This window comes from Myodes glareolus, chromosome 5 (genome assembly GCF_982192425.1).
Source record: "Myodes glareolus chromosome 5, mMyoGla1.1, whole genome shotgun sequence".
Classification (NCBI taxonomy): Eukaryota; Metazoa; Chordata; class Mammalia; order Rodentia; family Cricetidae; genus Myodes; species Myodes glareolus.
This window is the reverse complement of record NC_142030.1, coordinates 88082016-88101160: the sequence shown is the minus strand read 5'-3', so window position 1 is coordinate 88101160 and position 19145 is coordinate 88082016. Positions and strand designations below refer to the sequence as shown.

Here is a 19145-nt window from a genome sequence, read left to right as displayed (position 1 = left end):
CTTGTTGTCTTGGCGACTAGTGGGGTTAAACTGAGCGGCAGCTCTGGCAGCCAATAGAAACTGGAGGGGTGGGGCCTGCTGGTCTGTGGCGGCTGCGGCGGAGCGTGCAGGTTGGTGGACCGGGCATTGGGGGGAGGGGTGCGGGGGCGTCGCAGGGACACTGGGGGTTCCCAGCCGCCCCAAATCCTTAGGCAGGGTGTGCGGTGCCCTTGGCGGTCTGAATCGGGGCTTCTCGTTGGGCCCTATCGTCGCTACGGGGGCAGTGGAGGCAGAGAGGTGGGAGGAGGAGAGGTGAGGGTCGAAGCAGGGCCTGGTTGACAGGATCTGGGGGCTCCGGGCGGTCGTAACCCCAGAAGACTCCCTCTGCTAGCGCACGGGAAGCTTCTGAGAGCTGGACTTTAGACCTGGCCCAGGAATCCTGGAACTCGACCCCCTTCCCTAGTCCAGCAAAGCAGTAATGGGCCGAGGGTGCTGGCTGTCTTGTGACCACCTTCCCTTCTTCCGACTCCATGTTTCTTTTTAATCCCCCAGGCGTCTAGTCTTGCTGGCTCAACACGCCTGATAAACATGAAGCTGCTGTGTCTGGTGGCTGCGGTGGGGTGCTTGTTGGTGCCCCCAGCTCAAGCCAACAAGGTGAGGGAGGTGAGCCAGCAGCATCTCGTTGCTTTAGTCCCGGGCCTGCGGGGCTGCCACAAAGGTAGCCGCAGCGCTTCCCTTGCCCCTCACCCACCCGAGGACCATACTTGAAAGAAAGCTCTTACCTGGGGGGAGCTACAGGCCTTCCTAAGCGTGAAGGGAGCACAGAGTTCGGGGCATACTGCATAGGTTTCAGATCAAACTGGCTCTCGGCGGAATGCCCCACCAGCAAGAAAGTTTGTTTAAAGAAGTTTCCCAGGTTCTCCATGTTTTACTTTTCCCTAAGTAAAAACAGCTGTGGCAGAATCTGCCGCTCAGTTTGGGAATAATCAAATCATGTAATGTTGTAAAATGCTCTGAGTGTAAAGACATGCACAGATGGGAGCTTTTGCTTCAATCCTGACCCAGATTTGTGCTGGACTCCTGAGACTGCTCCTGTTCCTTAGGGGTAGGGGACCAGCAGTGGGGGTTAGATGCTCTCTGGGGCTTAGATTCTGAGTCTCACTAAGACCCTGAAGTGAGCGTGAGTGGCGGGCCTTGCTTCTTTCCTTTAAGGAATTCCTGGAGGGGGCCTTCTCACGGTAACACCCTACCTTTTTTATTCACCCATTCCCCGGTCTAACCCAGGAAGTTAAGACAGAATTGGGAGAAAATCTGTCCACCTACCGCATCGGACAGAAAATCCACAAGTGTGGGCCCCAGGGTTGAAGCCTGTCCTTGGCTTGCTGTGTGCTCTGCACACAAGCATACCACTCCCTGAATGGCAGCCTCAGACAGCTTCTGTTTCTTTTGCTACCAGAGAGGTTCCTATCTTGAGGACCCTGTGATGGGACAGCCTTTCTCCAGAACCAGTCCTCAGGGAGCTGGGGATGGGAAAATTCAAAAGCATACATACCTCACAGAACAGGACACAACATGGAAATTTGCTAGCATGACTAGAATCTGAACCCAGGCAGGCATCTTCCTGCTATTTTACTTTTTTTTCTCTTTCTTTTCTTTTTTTTTTCTTAAATTCCAGAGCTCTGAAGATATCCGGTGCAAATGTATCTGTCCGCCGTATAGAAACATCAGTGGGCACATTTACAACCAGAATGTGTCTCAGAAGGACTGGTAAGACATTGCAAATGGCTTGCTCCAGCGCCTGGTTGAAATTACCAGGGCTTACTAGACTTCCTAGTCTAGAGATAAGTTGCCCGTTTCTGTGGAGAGCCTACCAAGTCCTTAACTACTTGATAACAAAAGCCGGGTATCTTGAATTCCAGCTAAGGAAGTTGAATTTCGTTGTTTTGCTTTAAACTTAAATTGGGGCGTGAAGCAGGGTGGTAGAGAATAGGAGAGGCAGGGGTGTGCAGTGTGCGCCATCCGGTGCTTTCGCAAAGCTGTTACCTATAGTCTGTGCTTGTTTGATAGCAGCCTTCTAAGGTAAATGGAGTAGATTATTGTTCCCATTTTGCCATTGCGTAGACTTTGGTCCAAACAAAGATCTTACATTATGTTCCTTGTGTCTTTGGTCTTGAATTCATTTCTTAGCCCCTTACTTAAAAACAAAAGCACAAATAACCAAGAATTCATTCAGGTAGAGAAAACCAGTGAAAGGAGGTATAGATCCAGTGTTCTAGAAGGGTAGCTTGAGGAGCTTTTATCTCCCTGCAAAGGGAGAGACCTGGGCATTCAGTGGATGTTCAAGAGAGGGAGAACGGCTGCCGTGCTGAGGGAAGGAGCGTTTGGGAATCGGGAAGACTTGGGGTGGTCTCATAGTATAGAGGGAAGGATTGGAACCAGAAGGATGGGGGTGGTCTCATAGTGTAGAGGTAAGGATTGGAACTGGGAAGGATTGGGAAGTCTCATAGTGTAGACGTAAGGCCAGTGGATGAAAGCTTCAGGGAAATAGACCTCAGTGTGAGTGAAGGAAACATTCCCAGTACTGGTAGTTTTAGGGTGGGAAGCTTCATCCTTGAAGACGTCAGACACACATGGGGTAAGATCCAGGCATAGGCGTTGAATGGGGTGGGTCAAGGATGCCGCTACTTGGATATCAACCATCGCTAGGTGAGCCTTGAGAAAATATGCAGTCCTGGCACTATCTTGCCAGGATTTTGATTCAGCAAATATAGTAGTGTCTGTCAGAAGCGTAACTTTGCTTGGAGTCCTTGAGGTGCCCATGATGCCATTGTCCAGAGCACACCTGGGAGTTTCCAGACAGGAGCAGCCGGATTCTCTGAGACATCATCTATGTGGATGGACGGACTCTGCTTCTGCCTTTCTGGACCCAGCCTAGCTTTACCATTTGTTAACCATGTTTCAGGTTGCTTAATCCCCACTGTGCTTCGATTTACTTTTTAAATTCTTATTTAATTATGTATTTGTATATGAGAGTGGATGTGTTTGCCTACTTGTATGTCTGGTCACTGTGTGCATGCAGTTCCTGTGAAGGCCAGAAGAGGGCATCAAATCCCTTGGAAGTTTTGGTTATATAGGAAGATTATATAGGAAGTTTTGATTAGTGGTGCTGGGATCAAACCCAGGTCCTCTAGAAGAGAAGAGCAGGTGGTGCTCTTATCCACTGAGCCCTCTCTCCAGCCTCTTATTGATTTCCTTGAGAGTAAAGTGTGGTAATACTTTGAGTATGAAGAGTATGTGTTTATGTCAATTTATATAGCCCTTAGAGTGATACCTGCACATACTAAGTGCTATATAAATGTTAGCTGATGTTAATAATAAAATAATAAAAATAATATCATCCCTTCCTAGAGTTAGTCAAATGTATGCTGTAGCCCTGGAAAGTGTGGCCCCCTTTGTAGCATGAGAAGGCTGGGCCTGTTTGTTGGGGGGGAGGGTCTTTTTTGTCCTGCCCAGTTCCCCAGCTGTTTAGTTCCAGAGAAAAATCACACACAGGACTCTGTAAGTTATAATGCTGATTGGCCCATTAGGTCTGGCTACTTATTAGCTAACTCTCACATCTTGATTAACCCATTTTTCTGATCTATTTTAGCCATATGGCTCAGTACCTTTTTCAGTAGGGCAGCTCACATCCTGCTGCTTCGGTGATCTGGGCAGGAGTCGGGGAATCAGCTTCCTCCTCCCTAGAATTCCTCCTGCTCTCCTTGCATCATTTCCACTTCCTGTCTGGGTTTCCCACCTACACCTCCTGCCTGGCCATTCAGCGTTTATTTAAAACATGATTGACAGAATACAGACACTTTTCCCGCACCACTTTTGTGAAAAATGGGTTAATCAAGATATGAGAGTTAGCCAGTAAGAGGCTAGAGCTAATGGGCCAATCAGCTTTATAACTTATAGAGATCTCAGTGTGATTTTTCTCTGGGACTAAACAGCTGGGGGGCCGGGCAGGACAGAAAAACACAAACAGGCCCCCTCATGTTACACCCCTTCTGAAGCACTAGTCTAATTTTTGTGCTTCTATTGACCTGGTGGTGTTAAAATAATGGAGGTCTGGGAGGGACCCCAATGGTTTCCTGTCATCAGCAAAGACACTACACTGACTCCACTTCCTTCACACATGCAAATTCTGCTAATGCGAATTTTAGCAACACTGTCTTGGGGTTTTAAGATGTCTTGGAATTCCAAGCTTGCTTGCCTAGAGAATGGGGTCCAGCCTAAACCTTTCCAGCTGTAGTCTCTCCCCTTTAGGGGCAGACTCCGGAGCTGTCTGCTGAGCAGTCTCCCTTGAGGGACCTTAGGTCAGAGCAGTCCCATGACAGATGTTAGGATGTTAGGTAGACGCTGAAGCTTGGCCGTGAGACCCCAGGGTTTTAGGGCCTGAGAGCCATCACATAGTTGCTCAGCGTCCCTTGGTGGAGTGTGGATTGGCATTGTTCCTGGCATCTTAGTGGTAGGGCTAGAACTAGAGATCTTTTTGAGTCTTCAGGTCCTATGTCTCATGGGTTCCCTGCTGGTGTCACAGCTGTGTGTATTCCTGTGTTGCTGGCATTATGCCATGTAGTGTTGAAAGTATATAATCACAGGCATGTAAAAAAGCCCTCTTGGCTTTGTTAAATGTTGCAACTACACGTCCCAAGGTTGGCTTGTTAAAGTAGGATCCTTCTACACACACGATCTGTTAGGGAAACACAAACTTTGTGAGGTGTGAAATCAGAACCGCACTGACAGAGAGGCTCTGCAAACCCTTCCTTACCTACCACCCGCCTCCTACGTGGAATTTCTAGTGCTACCCAAAAGGGCACAGTTGGAAAGACACCAATCAAGCTTAGCTTCTATAATCAATGAAGAAACTGAGGCCAGAGAGGTTAAGATATTACAGTTTAAGTAGAAGAGTGGAGAATTATACCCAGCTTGTCTTCCTCTTTCCCGTTCTTCCCCCAATGTTCCCTACCCAGCCCCAGAAGGTAAATGAAAGTCTTTCTTAGGAAAGCAAAAAGTATATAGGATTTCAGTGGCTCTCTAGGGAACCAGAAAGGACAGAAGTATTTCACCTTCTTATACTGTTCCCCGTACCCTCCTGCAGCCTGTTTCCCTGGGCACCAAGATCCCAAATTGAAGAACAAAAGATGGCTTCCTAACACTACACTTTGGACTCCTAGGGGCTTTCACAGTGCCCATGGTAGCCATATAGTAGTAGCCCTTCCGACCCAGAGTCCCGTGTAACTCAGGAAGGAAGGCCCAAAAAGCTTAATTTGCTGGAGAAGGGAAGGCAACATTCACTCTGGGCAGGAATGATGAGAGATTAATGTTTGTTTGTGTGCTTTAGTTTTTGTAGACAGTCTCACATAGCTCAGGACAGCCTTGAACTCAAGATGCCCTGGCCTTCATTCCTGGGCACTGGGATTATAGGTGTGCACCACCGATTCTGGCACGTGATGACCAATGGTCTTATCTGTCTGTGGGCAATGCTCAGAGAAGGCAATGTTCAGGGCCTAGAAGCAGTACCCTGAAGTACAGCAAAGAGGCACCTATTCCTGCTGTAGGGGATAGAGTGTTAGAGCTGTTTCCCAGAGGTGGAACCAGGATCTTCGGAGGTTTAGAGAACTGGTAGGGGTCGCATGCTGGACTTGAGGAGAAGCAGAGACTCTGAAAGATCTTCCATTCTTGTGTCAGTGCCTGTTCTTGCGTATCCTTGGTGCCTTCCAGAAACCCAGCCTGACAGCTTGGACTATCAAGCCTGATTGTATTCAGGAAGCCATGCATGCCTTCTGCAGAACTTTCATTAGCGCTAGAGGAACCTTTTTAAAGTGACTTGGGTCTCCATGTTTTAACCACAATGTCCCACACGAGAGGACAGGGGACACACAGTAGCAGGCGGACTAATATACCCACGATGCCTGGTTCCCGTCTTTGAACCTCAGAGGAGCTTATTTTCTTCCCAGTGATAGTAGTTTTCCTTTGGGATCTTTTGGTTAGAAATCCGCAGATCCCAGGAAGTCTGGGAATGAGACCCAGCTGCACAGACTGGCTCAAGTCCGGCTGAGACTGAGTCAACCACAGGTTCTTGGCCAGAGCCTCACAAGCATGGTGAGGCTGCCACCTTTGCTGTCCTGGGATTGTTTCCTTCATTTCAGTGCAAAACCTGCCTGCATTGCTCAGGAGCGCTGCTGGTGACAGTGGGTGCTGGGTGCTCTCACTCAGCGTGTGATGGGTTTGGCACTCACTCATTGAGCCCTGGCTAGCGCCATGCTCAACACAAGAGATATGGAGACGTGTCGATAAAACTTCTGTTTTCATGGGATTTCAGCATCCACTGGGTGGAATAGTACAGATCACAGGTTAGGAGCTGTGTGGTGGGGATGAAGCAGGTTAACTGGCAGTGTGAATGGGAGGTCAAACCTTCGGGCTGAATCATCTGTGTGGAGAAGGATATGCATGAACCACACAGTCCACTCTTCGTGTGACTCTTCTGAGAACAGTCACAGGTCAGCTTGGCTCTAAGGTGGGGTGGGGAGAGTGGCAGATTGGGCTGTGGGTAGGGCCTGAGAGAGGCTGTGAAGCCCTGATGGAACAGTTTGTTTGCCTAGGCCTTGGATGAGCTAGGGAGGCACTGGTTGGTTTTAAGTTGAAGGATGATGTGACAGGAGACCCATTTTGGTATGGTCACTTGGTACTGTCACTTGGCTGTTGGAGAAGGGAGCTTGCTTGTTGGTTCCTGGCCACCCAGCTAGCTTAGACTCGAAATAATCACACAGAAACTGTATTAATTAAATCACTGCCTGGCCCATTAGTTCTAGCTTCTTATTGGCTAATCTCTTACATATTAAATTAGCCCATTTCTATGAATCTGTGTATCGCCATGCAACAGTGATTTACCGACTGAAGTTTCCAGCATCTGTCTCTGGCAGCTTTATCGCTTCTCTCTGACTCCACCTCCTTTCTCCCAGCATTCAGTTTAGTTTTCCCCGCCTAGTTCTGTTCTTCCCTGCCATAGGCTCAAAGCAGTTCTTTATTCATTAACCAATAAAAGCAACATACAGACAGAAGGACCTCCCACACTACTTGGCCACCATGGGAAGGTAGTTCTAGGCAGGGCCAAAGAGCTGAACTTTGCCAGGGGATGACCATGAGCACTTCAGCTGAGGTATGCCAGTGGGAGGGGACAGAGAAGATGGAGTTTAGACTTTTTAGGAAGAAAATCATGGGTATGTGGAGGCTATGCAGGTGAAGAATAAGTATTGTCACAGAGGACTCCCAGGTTTGACTTGGCTGGCAGAAGAGGTGCTGCAAGTTTCTTGTCTGCTATCCCTGCCTCGGAAGTGCGTGTCCCTTAGCCAGTGTGCAAGACTGAGGACCGGGGGCAGAGTGCACAAATGTGCATTTATGGCTCCTCTGGGGCGGTCAGATGGTGATCACAGCCATCAGTGGACCTAAGGAGTACATGATAGCATAGAAGGCCATAGAAGAGATTCAGATTGGAGACCCATGAGTTAAGTGCAACCTGCTGGAACAGATGAAGCCTCCAGGGGAACCAGCACAAGAGGAGAAGGCGGCTGAGGGTGGGGCTTTGAGATTTGCTGGACAGTGACCAGGAAGGAAGGAGGCTGTTGGCTGGGAAAGAGGTTCTGCCCTTCCTGACAGTGCCTACCTACGGGCTCTTCTACCTCTTCAGCACCCTGTCACCTGCTTGCTGGACCCCAAGGCATGAGAACCATCAGCAGCCCTGTCTCTTTATGTTTCAGCAACTGCCTGCATGTGGTGGAGCCCATGCCGGTGCCTGGCCACGATGTGGAAGCCTACTGCCTGCTCTGCGAGTGCAGGTACGAGGAACGAAGCACCACCACCATCAAGGTACTGCCAGGGCTTGGGGACTGCATACATGTGCCCCGTCCCATGACTTCTGTTAACATTCCAAAGCCAATATGCAGACATGGGGCCCAATTCCTACCCCTTTGGGTGGGCCTGAGAGATGGGCTTCCTGACATCTCTGCAGTGGCTCCTCTGTGGTGAGAAATGAGAACTCATCGCTGCTTGAGATTCCGTATTTCCTCTAGAGAGAGGATGCTGGTCCATCTCTGGGTGCCTGACTATTTGGGTTTGATGCGTGGTGCTGGGAGTTGAAGTGGACTCCTAGGGAGCTTGCAGGTGATTGAAGATGATGTCAGCCTCCTGGAGACAGCCTCTATGACCACTTGATGTACTGGACATCAGACTCTGGTCTTCTGCTTTTTTCTGAACCTCGTCTTTGTTAACCATCTGGGTGAATTGAAGGCAGAAGTGATAGACATGGCCACCGCCCAGGGAATGAAGAAGGGTGCCACAAAGGCCTTGTCCATCCTTCTGCCGCTAAGCAGGACTCATCAGATCTTGTCTAGAGATCACAAAGCCAGCCCTCTTAGGCTTGTCCTGCAACAAGTCGAGAAATAGCATCAGAAATAACTCATCTAGTTCAGAGATACAAAATCCTCCCTTGGGCTCTTGCTTTTGCGGAGTGTTTAAAAGGAAGGTAGTCTTCACACTGCCCTCCTCCCTGTCTTTTCTGGACTGCAACTCCTTATACTGCCCTCCCACCCCCATTTACCTAGCAAATGGCTATCTGCCCTCCCCTGGCCCTGTCAGTCTGTGCAGGTTCACCCTCCTGTCTGAGGTGAGCCTCTCCTGAGCCAGTTCCCTGGTTCTGAACTTCCTTTATAGGTGCCACCCTCTAGAGACCATCTAGATGCCCAGTTCAGAGCCCAGTGTCACCTCCTCCCTGTGTGGAACCGTATGAGCACAAACTCCCAACCCCTCTCATTTCTCTCTACCTAGGAGCCCCAAGCACATTCACCGTCTGCCTTCTTCTTGCCCCGTCTTGGGTGTAGGCAATAGTTTGGAGTGTTCACCTTGTTAAAGGGGCCTGAACACAGCAGCTGCTGCCCCAGTTCAGGAGCAAGTGAATCCAGTTGAACTTGGCTTTTGATGAAGCTGAGAATCAATCTAAAAAGTTTAAGATTTGCCATTTTCTATGTGTACCCATGTGCGTGTGGAGGTCAGGGGTAAACTTTGGGTGTCTTCCTCAATGATTTTCTGCATTGTCTTTTGAGACAGAACCTGGGGCTTACCAATTCAGCCGATGAACTGGCCAGCAAGCCCCGTCTCTCCTCCCCAGCACCGAGCACATAGGCACACACCATCATGCCTGGTTATTTGTTTAAATGCCGATTCTGGGGAATTAAACTCATGTCCTCAAGCATACACAGCAAGCACTTGACTGACCGAGCCGTCTTCTCAGCCCCCATAGTGGGTAGGTTGGTTTTCAGACCCCTTTTTTATAGTCAGGGACATCACTGGGATCAGAAACCAGCAATGGCTAGGCATTTGAGGTGGAGTCAGCAAAGCCAGGTCCGAGTTTCATCTCTACCATTGACTGTGGTCATGGGTGAGTTCTTTGGCCTTGTATGGTGATCACAGCCACTCAGGGCCTTTTCAGGCTGAGTGAAGGTGCTTCTGTGGTTCTAATAACTGAGGGATTAGTGGCTCAGTAGAGAGACCATGAGTGCTGGATGTCATGTAGGGGCCTCACTAAAATACATCAAATACCCATACTTCACACTGAATTCTTAGTCTGATTGAATCTGCCCTTTAATTTTTTTATTCAATTTTTAACTCTTTAAGCCTGATGGTGGTGGCGCACACCTTTAATGCCAACACTCTGGAGGCAGAGGCAGGCAGATCTCTGTGAGTTTTAATCCAGCCTGGTCTACAGAGTGAATTCCAGGACAGCTAGAGCTACACAGACAAACACTGTCTCAGAAAACAAAAAGAAACAAAATTATGTTTGGGAGTACACATATCACAGCACACATCTGGAGGTCATAGAACAACTTATGAGAGTCAGTTCTTCCCACCATGTAGGTCCTAGAGATCAAACTCAGTCACCCAGCTTGGTGGCAAGCACCTTTCTCTGCTAAGCCATCTTGCTGGCCTGAATCTGTTCTTTCCATAAGACACAATTACTCTAGCTTGGGAGGTGGGTGAAGTAGTCACCTAAAGATGCCTTTCCCACCCTTGGCCCTCAGGGTGCAGCCTCTTGCTATTCTCCCATCCCTGCATAATGATGCTCTATGCACAGACCAGCACACCTTTTCAGGACACAGGCTGCCCCATTCCCATCTTGCCAGTCTGAGATTGGTCTCTGCTCTGGCTTTCTGAGCTGGTCCTTGCTCTAGCTTCTCATGAGCTTCTCTGCTCCTTTATGTAGACTCTTTATAGAGCTGACTGACCCTTCTTACTTTGGAACTTTTTGGGTATCCAGCAGCAGGCTTCTGCTTCTGTCATCGTGGTGCCTGCTGGAATGTTCCTTGTCATAGAACAGTCTTGGGCTAGCATAGAGCCTGTGGCGTGGGCCATTTCTCCTTCCTTCCAGACCCATATGACTTCACAGGACCAGTGTCTAACTTAATGGTCACCCACAGCCAACATGGATGTAAGACTAGAAATGGAGTCCTGATCGAATGCTGGATCACAGAATAAGGCTGATCTTTCTTTTAGGTCATCATTGTCATCTACCTGTCTGTGGTAGGGGCGCTCTTACTCTACATGGCCTTCCTGATGCTGGTGGATCCCTTGATTCGAAAGCCAGATGCTTATACTGAACAGCTGCACAATGAAGAGGAAAATGAGGTAACCATGGCCCTGGGCTCCCAGCTTGTAGGTTGCTAGGCTAAGCCCTAGAGTAGGGATGCTCTTCCTCCCCGCCCCTGTCATCTTCAGGTTGCTTTTCCCTGTCCATTTTCCCATGCTTCGCTAAAATACAACAGCAAATCACCCTTTGCCCTTCCAGATGGAGTAGGTGCCCTCAACTTCCCTGGCACCTGGTCAGTACATGGTGTCACTAGGCTGGGGCAAAGAGGGTGGTCCACCCAGGGCCTGTGGTATGTAGGTACATGTGCTATGCTGGCTACTCCGATTGGCGACAAGTATATAGGGGACTTGGAGGCGGTAGGTTTATTCTTTTGTTCAGGGATTCTACAAACATCTGTCAAGTGCTTGCTCACTTCAAAGCTTGGCTTTGAGGGCTGAAGGCAGAGACAGGCTCTCAGCAGCTAGAGGGGCCAGGTGGGTGATACTCCAGCACCTCCGTGCACAAATGCAGAATTTGGGTTTCTAGAGTAGTGTCAAGCAGAGCTGGCCGGGAAGTCCAGCCAGATTAATGAAGGCCGTAATTGCCAGAATAAAGGCTAGTGAAGGGTTTTGTCTTTCTGTGGTAAGGAAATGGGAACCACTGCACCAGGCTGCCTATATACCTGCCCAAGGGAAAGTGTCCCTGCGCTCTGTCCCTGTGCTCTGCCCCTGAGGCCTCGTTGCTGAAAGATACTACACTCTGTCAGAGAGTAGGGTTTGGTACGGGAACCTAGACACATCCAAATGAGTACACAGTGGGAATGTGCCTCAGCCATGGCAGCTGACACCTGGGAGAGTTCTTCACAGAAACTGGAAGATGACTGGCTAGTTTAAAGAAGAAAGAAAAGACGAAACATGCCTGCTGCCTTCAGATACTTGGAGAGAAGAACTTGGCCCAGGAAGCGGCAGAGCCTGCAGATTGGAGTGGGCTATTTAACAGGACCATGTCGGTCCTTACACAGTTGAGTGACAGAGAGGAGCGCTCCCTTTAATACGTTGTAGATCAGTAGAGGTGACCAGGCCTAGGCCAAGCTGCTCTAGGCAACTGCAGTTTTAGACATTTTAAAGTTCTTGATTGGAGACAAGAAAAGGCAAGTTCAAATCCACAGTACGGACCCTGAGACTGTGGGTCTGTGTGCAGCTTCCCAGGTGGTGGGGTCTGGACCAGACTAGACCAAAAGGAAAAGGATGAGGATGAGGACAGTAAGTAGGCACTGGGAGCTTGCCACTCCCACCAGCCTCCTGCTGGCATGGATTTGTCCAAAGGTGGAGCAGAGGTGAGGAGCCTCACCGCCCTGGAGGTGGGGCTAGGGAGGTGGTGGGGCTTGGGAGGTGGTGGCCCTGACAGTTGGGTGGTCTATGCTTGGGAGGAAAGCTTGCTTGCCTACCCAGTTATTAATGTAGAGTAATAGCAGCTCTGATAGGAGACAGCATCACTAATAAACATGGGGCGATTAGGGGTAATGTGGTAATTGCAGTCCTGGCCGGGGAATAATTGAGAGATGCAGCCGATGATTACACAGCTTGCGCCATGATTCCCTAGGAATGTGTGGCTCTTGGGCATGGCCTTGCTATGTCTCCTGCCGTCCTAGATATGGAGCCAGGGAAGGGTAGTTTGCCGTCTCTACGTCTGAGCCTAGGCTTCCCCTCGTCCAAGAGACCTAGGTGCTCCTCCCTTGGAGCCTGTCTATGGAGAGCCCTAAGGATGTGGTCAGGTCCCAGGAACAGGACCTGAATCACAGTAGAGGCTTCTGCCTGCATGTCTGGCCTGCTGGGAAGGAATCTCTAAGGAGGATTGCTACCTAGCCATAAGGGCTGCAGAGAACTGTCACTGCAGACTGAAGGCAGAGTTTGTGAGCTCATTTCCCATCTGTAGAGGACCCCTTGTGTCCTACCCAAGGCTTCTAAGAGTCATAGAACATTGTATTTCATTTCTTGGCGACTCTGACCTGAAGTCAACTTGTTCTGGTTGGTCCAACTCTTGGGGTTTGGGGTAGGGTGGGTGTGCAGGATCAGTTTCAGAATGAGCACCCTCAAAGAGGGCCAGGAAATGCAGTGTTCTTACATGTAATCCCTGCCCCATCCCCTGCCTTCCTGTCATCCGCACAGTGTCCATGCCCCTGCCCCATCCCTGCCTTCCTATCATCCGCACAGTGTCCAGGCGTAGGTGCCTGTGGTTCAGCAGCGCCCATCCTCCCCTGCTGTGTTCTGAAATCCTGCAGGCCAGGCGGTACTGTGCTGAGATCTACTAAGACTTTTGACCTGTCCACCGGCCTCAGCCCCAAGATAGCCAAAACCAGTTGACTGGGCCAGGGCCACAAAGGCAGGCAGTTAAGATGATCTTGTGGGGTGACAGTCTTTGGTGAAGCTAGGCACTTTGGGGAAATCCTCTTTAAGGTCTAGCTTTAGTAAAAGAGGTCCCTGGAGGGAAGGCTTCCAGCAGAGTGGGGCTTTGCCTACAACTCAGAAGACTGATGGGAGAGAGGGAGTACTATGCCTTGTCAGGGAGGGTGGTGGGGCCTGAGCTGGAAATGGCCTAAGGTGCCTTCTTACAAGGCCTGTGACAAATCTAGGCAGGGATGGTGAGGGTCAGTTCATCTTCTCCACAGTCAGTGCACCTGAGGACGGTCCCCATGGTCGCCTTCTGAGCAACTACAGAGCCAGGTCCTTGGCCATGGCTCTGGGCTGATTTGTGGCCCTGGCAGTGTTTCCTTAAGGGGAAGGCCTCTCCTGACCCAGAGAAAGAAAAAGTAGAAAAAAGAGAAAATTGAAGTGAGCCCTAGGGGTTCCTTGTAAGGTCAGAGGAGCTTATACAGCCAGTGGCCTTGGAAAGAACTGTGTCCTGGCCTCAGGGACTTCCCTTCCCCTCTCCCAGGAGCCTGGGTCCCAGGCAGAGATTTGATAGCCAGAGTGTGTCAAGATTGGGCACTCCTTAGCTCCATCACCCCACTGATTGTAGGTAGGAGCTGGAAGCCTGGCAAAGAAAGGGAGGCATCCCCCCCACAGGGCACCTCGGTCCGCAGGAGATAAAAGCCTGCTGTGTTCCCTTTGAAAGCGCTGGCAGAGCCTCAGTGGGCCTGACTGCTGGGCGCTGCCTCCCTGGATTCCAGTGGCATTAGGCCTAATCCCTGGGCTCAGACGCCCTTTGAAAGGAGGAAGCCAGTATGTTTGTGGGGACAGAAACGGCAACAGAGCTGTTTTAGATGTGCAGAAGGCCCCCTTTGAAGAGCGAGAAGTAAGGGTTTCTCTGAGGCGCTAGCTGTCTCCGCCACTCTCCCCTGAGCTCTGACAGGGTCTTCAAAGTTCTCACCCCGGTGGGGGCCATGGAGAGAGTCATTTCTAAGATCTGTGGGAGGGGGTGTACGTGGAAGCCAGAAAAACAAGGATGGTGGACCTAAGGATATGGAGGGCTAGACGAAGAGGAAGCCAGGGCTCCCGGAGAATGGTTGCGCAGTGGGAGCCGAGAACCCTGGGTCCCCCGGGGTCTAGAAGACACTGGTGCAGACTGCTCAGATGGTCCCTCCCCCTGATAGTAGACTAGGAAGGTGTGCCATTCAGTGGACTCTTCTAGAACATCTTGTGGTTGGGTAGTTCTAGTGGGGTCCCAGCTCTGCCACTCATGTCCTTGCTACAGATCTCAGGGAGTTTCCCAAACCTGGAGCAGACACAGTAGCTCCTACCTCGGCGTCAGCGCTCTCACCACGTCACCAGTCTTTGAGCCGACTCCGGCCTGAGTTGTGCCTGGTCCTTTGGATGTCCATATAATTTCCTCTTGGGAAAAGCCAGCCAAGGACAGACGCTATTGAGTCCTAAGACAGTAAATACGGGGAGCTTTGCAAGTTGAAATGTGACCTTGGGCGGCAAGGTGATTCCTCCTTCAGAGTCTAAGTTGCTTTGTATGTAAGATGGAGGTGACATTAACTGTTTGCCAGTAGATGAGCCTAGGATTAAGCCCTGTGAAGTGCCTGGGAAAGATCCTGGTATATGTGGCGTATGCTTGTCAGGGTCTAATTGGTCTGGTTTCCTGGGGACCTTTAGGGAATCATTCCTATCCATGTACCAGTGTGGTAGGAGCTCCATCTACCTGCCCCTAACTCTCCTCTGCCTCCCTGCATTTCTCAGACCCAGCCCTATAGGGAGAAGGGTTAGAGGTGATGAATTTCTTGCCTTGCCCCCCACCCACCCACTCCTGCCCACCTGCCAACTCTACTGCTGAACAGGCAGGGGTGAGGCCCTCCGTGGGTCTTCTTGGGAACAGATATGGATGCTCTAATACCTTTCCATCAGACTATTAGCCATGGGGACATGGAGCCTCTCAATAGCAGCTTTCTGCCACTTGGGAGTTGTTGGCTGAGACTTGGTATGCACACTCACAAGTGGAGCTGTGGTAAAGCCACGGTGAGTCATGTAACACGCTCCCTTCATGCCCTGCTCTGGCTCTCCCCTGGCTCCCATTTCCTCACACAGCCCAAGAGTGGCACTACTGCCTCCCACCAACTCCGCTCTGCCCCAGGTGCCCCTAGTCCTGCCCTCCCAGCTTCACATCCCGGTACTCATTTGCCAGAGGCCTCCAGAGCAACACTGGTCCTAGAATGAACAAGAGTAGGACTGGGGAGGAAAGCAGCCCCTCAGGCTCCCAGTGCTGGTTTGGGGTCCCGGTAGGCCAGCTGTTTCCTAGACTGCTCGTCCTTTAGTACCTACCCAAACCCCACATCCGTGCTAAGACCATTCTGAGCCAAGCTGTGTTCTTACGGCCACTCAGGCAGTGCAGGCACCTGGAGAGGAGCAGAGTCTGAAGTTAGCCATGGTGACTCTTCAGAAGCAGCCTGCCTGGCAGTCGTCTGCCTGCTTTAACCTCTTTCCCTGCCCCATTTGCTGGCAGGTCCCCTCAAATGCTGGTGGATCTCTGAACCAGCATTTGAGACTCCTCGCACTGAACTGGAATGTTTACCGTCTCCAGATGCTGACCAAGTTTCTGCATTCACTGTGTGACTGCGACGGCCTCAGTGCCCATCCTGTATATAGAGAGATTGGTTCTGAGAGGTGACTCACCTAAGGTTATGTGTCTGGTCGGGGTCCAAGCCAGGTTTGTTTAAGTCAACACCCCCGTGCTGAACTCCCAGAGAGAAGGCCCCTTGAGCCCCATTCTGTGCTTGCCAGTTCACTTGACATATGGGTCTCGCTGTGACAGGCACCTCCACTAGTCACGTATGGTATTCAAGCACTTTAGGTCACTAAGGGGGTCTGTGAAACATGACTAGGGTTTTTGTTTGGGTTCGCTTTTTGGTTTTAGTGTGTTGCTAGAAATTGTACCTGCAACCTCACAGATGCTCAGCAAGTGCTTTATTTACTACCCAGACCTATCCCTAGTTCTTTAAACATGGGTTATCCTGAGACATCATCTCACTAAGTTGTCCCTACTGGCCGTAAACTTGCTAGCCTCCTGCTTCCGCTTCCTAGGTAGCTGGGCCTGGCTAGCTACCAGGTAAGGCCTGGGCCTTACCTGGCCTGCCAGTGATGCCCCACGTAGGGTCTTGGTCAGGGATTCCCAGGGGACTATCTCTAAGTCACCTAGAAACAAGTGAGCTCAAGACAAATCGCCCAGCACTGTGCTTCAAGGATAAGACGATTCCAGCCCCTTTGCAAGCCACCTCTCCCTCTGCACTGCCAGATTGTCTATACCTTCCTGCTCCGCCCTGCTCTCCAGCCTGGCAGCCGTGTGGCGACAGAAGCTATGCCAGCTTGGGGCATTAGAAGCAAAGTTGCATTTACTGGGCGGCTCTGGGCTTAGAGGGGTGCACTAATCCTTTAAGAGATATGTGGCGGGAGATGAGAGGCGGGGAGAGCTAAGGAGGAAATCCCCATGGGCTGTGGGCCTGGCCCTCGGCTCTAATTCTCCCCCAAAGATCAACTTCGGGTCCTGCAGGAAATGCATGGGCTCTGGAGCTTCAGAGGCAGAGGAGTAGTAATTACGGGAAGGTTGACGACAGCAGTGAAGTGGGCCTGGGAGCAAAGGGGAAGGGGGAGCAGGGAGACAGGCTAAGGAGGAGCAGGGCTGCCAAGCAGGCCATGGTCACAGCAGCCCTGCCATGGGAACACTGGTCTTGAATCCCAAATTCCCACCCCTACCAGGCTCTGAATGTTGGCCCATCTTCTCTTTCCCAGGGGAAGCAAGCTTGGTGTGTGTGCGTATGTGCATGCATGTATGTATGTCTTGTGTCTGTCTGTCCGTCCGTCCAACTATCATCTCCAAGAGACCCTGCAGCTGCGATCTGTGCTGTCTCCTTAACGGGCCCCTCCCCTACCTGGAAAAGAGGGAGCCATCTCTGGGTAGCCAGGCCCTGGTCCCTGGCCTTCCTGTGTTCCCTAGGCACTAGGACAGGTAGGGGAGTTACATAGCCTAGTACCAGCCCTGTGCCTTTGGGTACATAGCATTGAAGCCTTGGGCTGTATAAGTGAGGTCTTGAAACCAATACCAAGTACTTCTTCTCAGACTTTGGAGTGAGCCTGTGGGGTTAAGATGGTACCTAGACTTGAGCCAGCCCTGCTGGGATAGCTAGAGCCTCAGAAAATGCTCCTTCTGATTCTTGAAGACACTCCAACTTTTCTGGTCTCTCTCACACACACTGTTAAGGTCTGCAGATGACAAGGAATGGCCCTCATGAAGCCCACAGCACTTGTGGAACTCAGACTTTAAAGGTGCTGATGGAGTTCTATACCACCCTTTAAAGATCCAGGCTCGGACCCAGCCCTCCTCATGCCAGGTCACTCACTTCCTTTCTCTTTCTACTGCAGGATGCACGCTCCGTGGCAGCAACAGCTGCATCCATTGGAGGACCCCGAGCAAACACTGTCCTGGAGCGAGTGGAAGGCGCTCAGCAGCGATGGAAGCTTCAGGTGCAGGAGCAGAGGAAGACAGTCTTCGACCGGCACAAGATGCTCAGTTAGATGACCGGCATGTTTGTATCCGGGAGCCAGGTCATGGCTGCCAGCTTCTGGGGCTGGACAGAGCAAATGACCAGTTCCCTTCCCTCATTCCAGTTTCCCTGGGTCTTCCCTTCAAAAGCCCCTGGCATCTGCCCTTCTCCCTCTCTAGCAGTACACTCGACTGTTATGACTAGGGAGTGTGGTTAGGTCTCTGGTCTCTAGTATCTCTCTAGGTCTCTGGGGTGGAAGGGTGGGAAGGCAAGGCAGAAGGTAATAGAAATGAATGAGGTGACCACGAGACTGGGTAGAATTCAGCCTCCTTGTTCTATCTTCTCCGCTCCTCCCAGCTCCTCATCTCGGGGAGTCTTTCTGCCCTTTGGGAGATAGAACTGTGTCATCAAGAACTCTGGATACCCAGCACTGAACCTGTGCTCCAGGGTGCTGTGTCCTCATTCCCACTTCCTCCGGTGCCAGTACTTTAGCTCCTACTTGGCCTGGACCCAGCCTCAGGAACTGTTCTGGTGCCACTGAGCCCATGGTGGTCTCCAGAACCCACCTGGAAGCCTCCTTCCCTCTCCTTGACTCCTGGTCCACCAGTGCATGGCAGTGCCCCGGCATGCCAGCATACTCAGCGACTGTCACCCTTCTCATGTCTCAGGAGGCCATGCAGCCTCCCATCTCTTCCCAGTGACTGCAGCTGCTGAGCCATCAAGGTGAACCCTATGACAGGGAGCTGAGCAGAAGGGGACTGGAATACCATGGCCCCTGTCCTTAGATGGCCTCTTGTCTCTGGGATTTCATTGTACCATGCATGGAGAGAAGTGTTTGTCTTTCTGTTGTCTGTAAATCAAGGAAGCCATTAAATTGTTTTATTTCTCAAATACCCTAAATTTCAAAGGATATGGAGAGTCGTAGAATGTGTCTTACAAGTGATCCTGTTAGGTGTGCTGTCCCATATAGGGGACAGAGCATTGTCGTAGGTGGGTTCAGGCAGAGGCAGAGCCTCGCAAAGCCAGGGTAGACTCTGTCACCTGCTAGGGTACTGCCGGTACATGTGCATACCACAGGGAGACCCACAAGGAGACATGGTGAACTGGTCCCTGGAAGTTGTGTTTGCTCCACCTTTGAAACATCACAGTACCTGCCTGATGACTCTCATACCCTCCCGGTACACTGAATGGTGTTCCTTGCAAAATGTCCTCAAGCGAAATCCAGATAGGGGAAGGACTAAGAGGGTGGTCAAGAAAAGTGTGCCCGCTGGGCGTTGGTGGTGCACACCTTTAATCCCAGCACTCAGGAGGCAGAGGCAGGTGGATCTCTGGGAGTTCAAGGCCAGCCTGGTCTGTAAGAGCTAGTTCCAGGACAGGCTCCAAAGCTACACTGAGAAACCCTGTCTCAAAAAAACAAAAACTAAAAACAAACCAACAAAAAAAATGTAAATGTGCCCTCGCTGAGTCAGCGGCTTCCAGAGTGGTCACACAGTAGAGCCCATTGCTGGGACAGCCCAGCCTTGAATG

The 19145-nt window shown here is 50.9% G+C and overlaps 1 protein-coding gene across 6 annotated transcripts; it reads left to right on the top strand.

The window, feature by feature from the left end:
• Window positions 1-3: 3 nt before the first annotated feature.
• Window positions 4-18528, top strand: Tmem9 (transmembrane protein 9). Of its 6 annotated transcripts, none has more exons than XM_048430907.3 (6): window positions 4-110; window positions 532-642; window positions 1655-1746; window positions 7782-7890; window positions 10570-10701; window positions 17497-18528. In XM_048430907.3, exons 2-6 carry the CDS (start codon window positions 568-570, stop codon window positions 17647-17649), a joined length of 561 nt encoding a protein of 186 aa, XP_048286864.2. In that variant the 5' UTR covers window positions 4-110; window positions 532-567; the 3' UTR covers window positions 17650-18528. The 6 variants fall into 6 exon arrangements, with proteins under 6 accessions (XP_048286864.2, XP_048286866.2, XP_048286863.2 ...); XM_048430909.3 differs by having other exon boundaries at window positions 6-110; window positions 532-633; XM_048430906.3 differs by lacking the exon at window positions 4-110 and adding an exon at window positions 142-291.
• Window positions 18529-19145: the final 617 nt, after the last annotated feature.

Bases quoted from the DNA above. Each gene is read 5' to 3' on its own strand.
- Tmem9 (XM_048430907.3), top strand. From the start codon at position 568: ATGAAGCTGCTGTGTCTGGTGGCTGCGGTGGGGTGCTTGTTGGTGCCC. The intron at 643-1,654 runs GTGAGCCAGCAG...CTTAAATTCCAG, and splicing joins AAGCCAACAAGGTGAGGGAG to AGCTCTGAAGATATCCGGTG. The intron at 10,702-17,496 runs GTAACCATGGCC...TTTCTACTGCAG, and splicing joins ACAATGAAGAGGAAAATGAG to GATGCACGCTCCGTGGCAGC.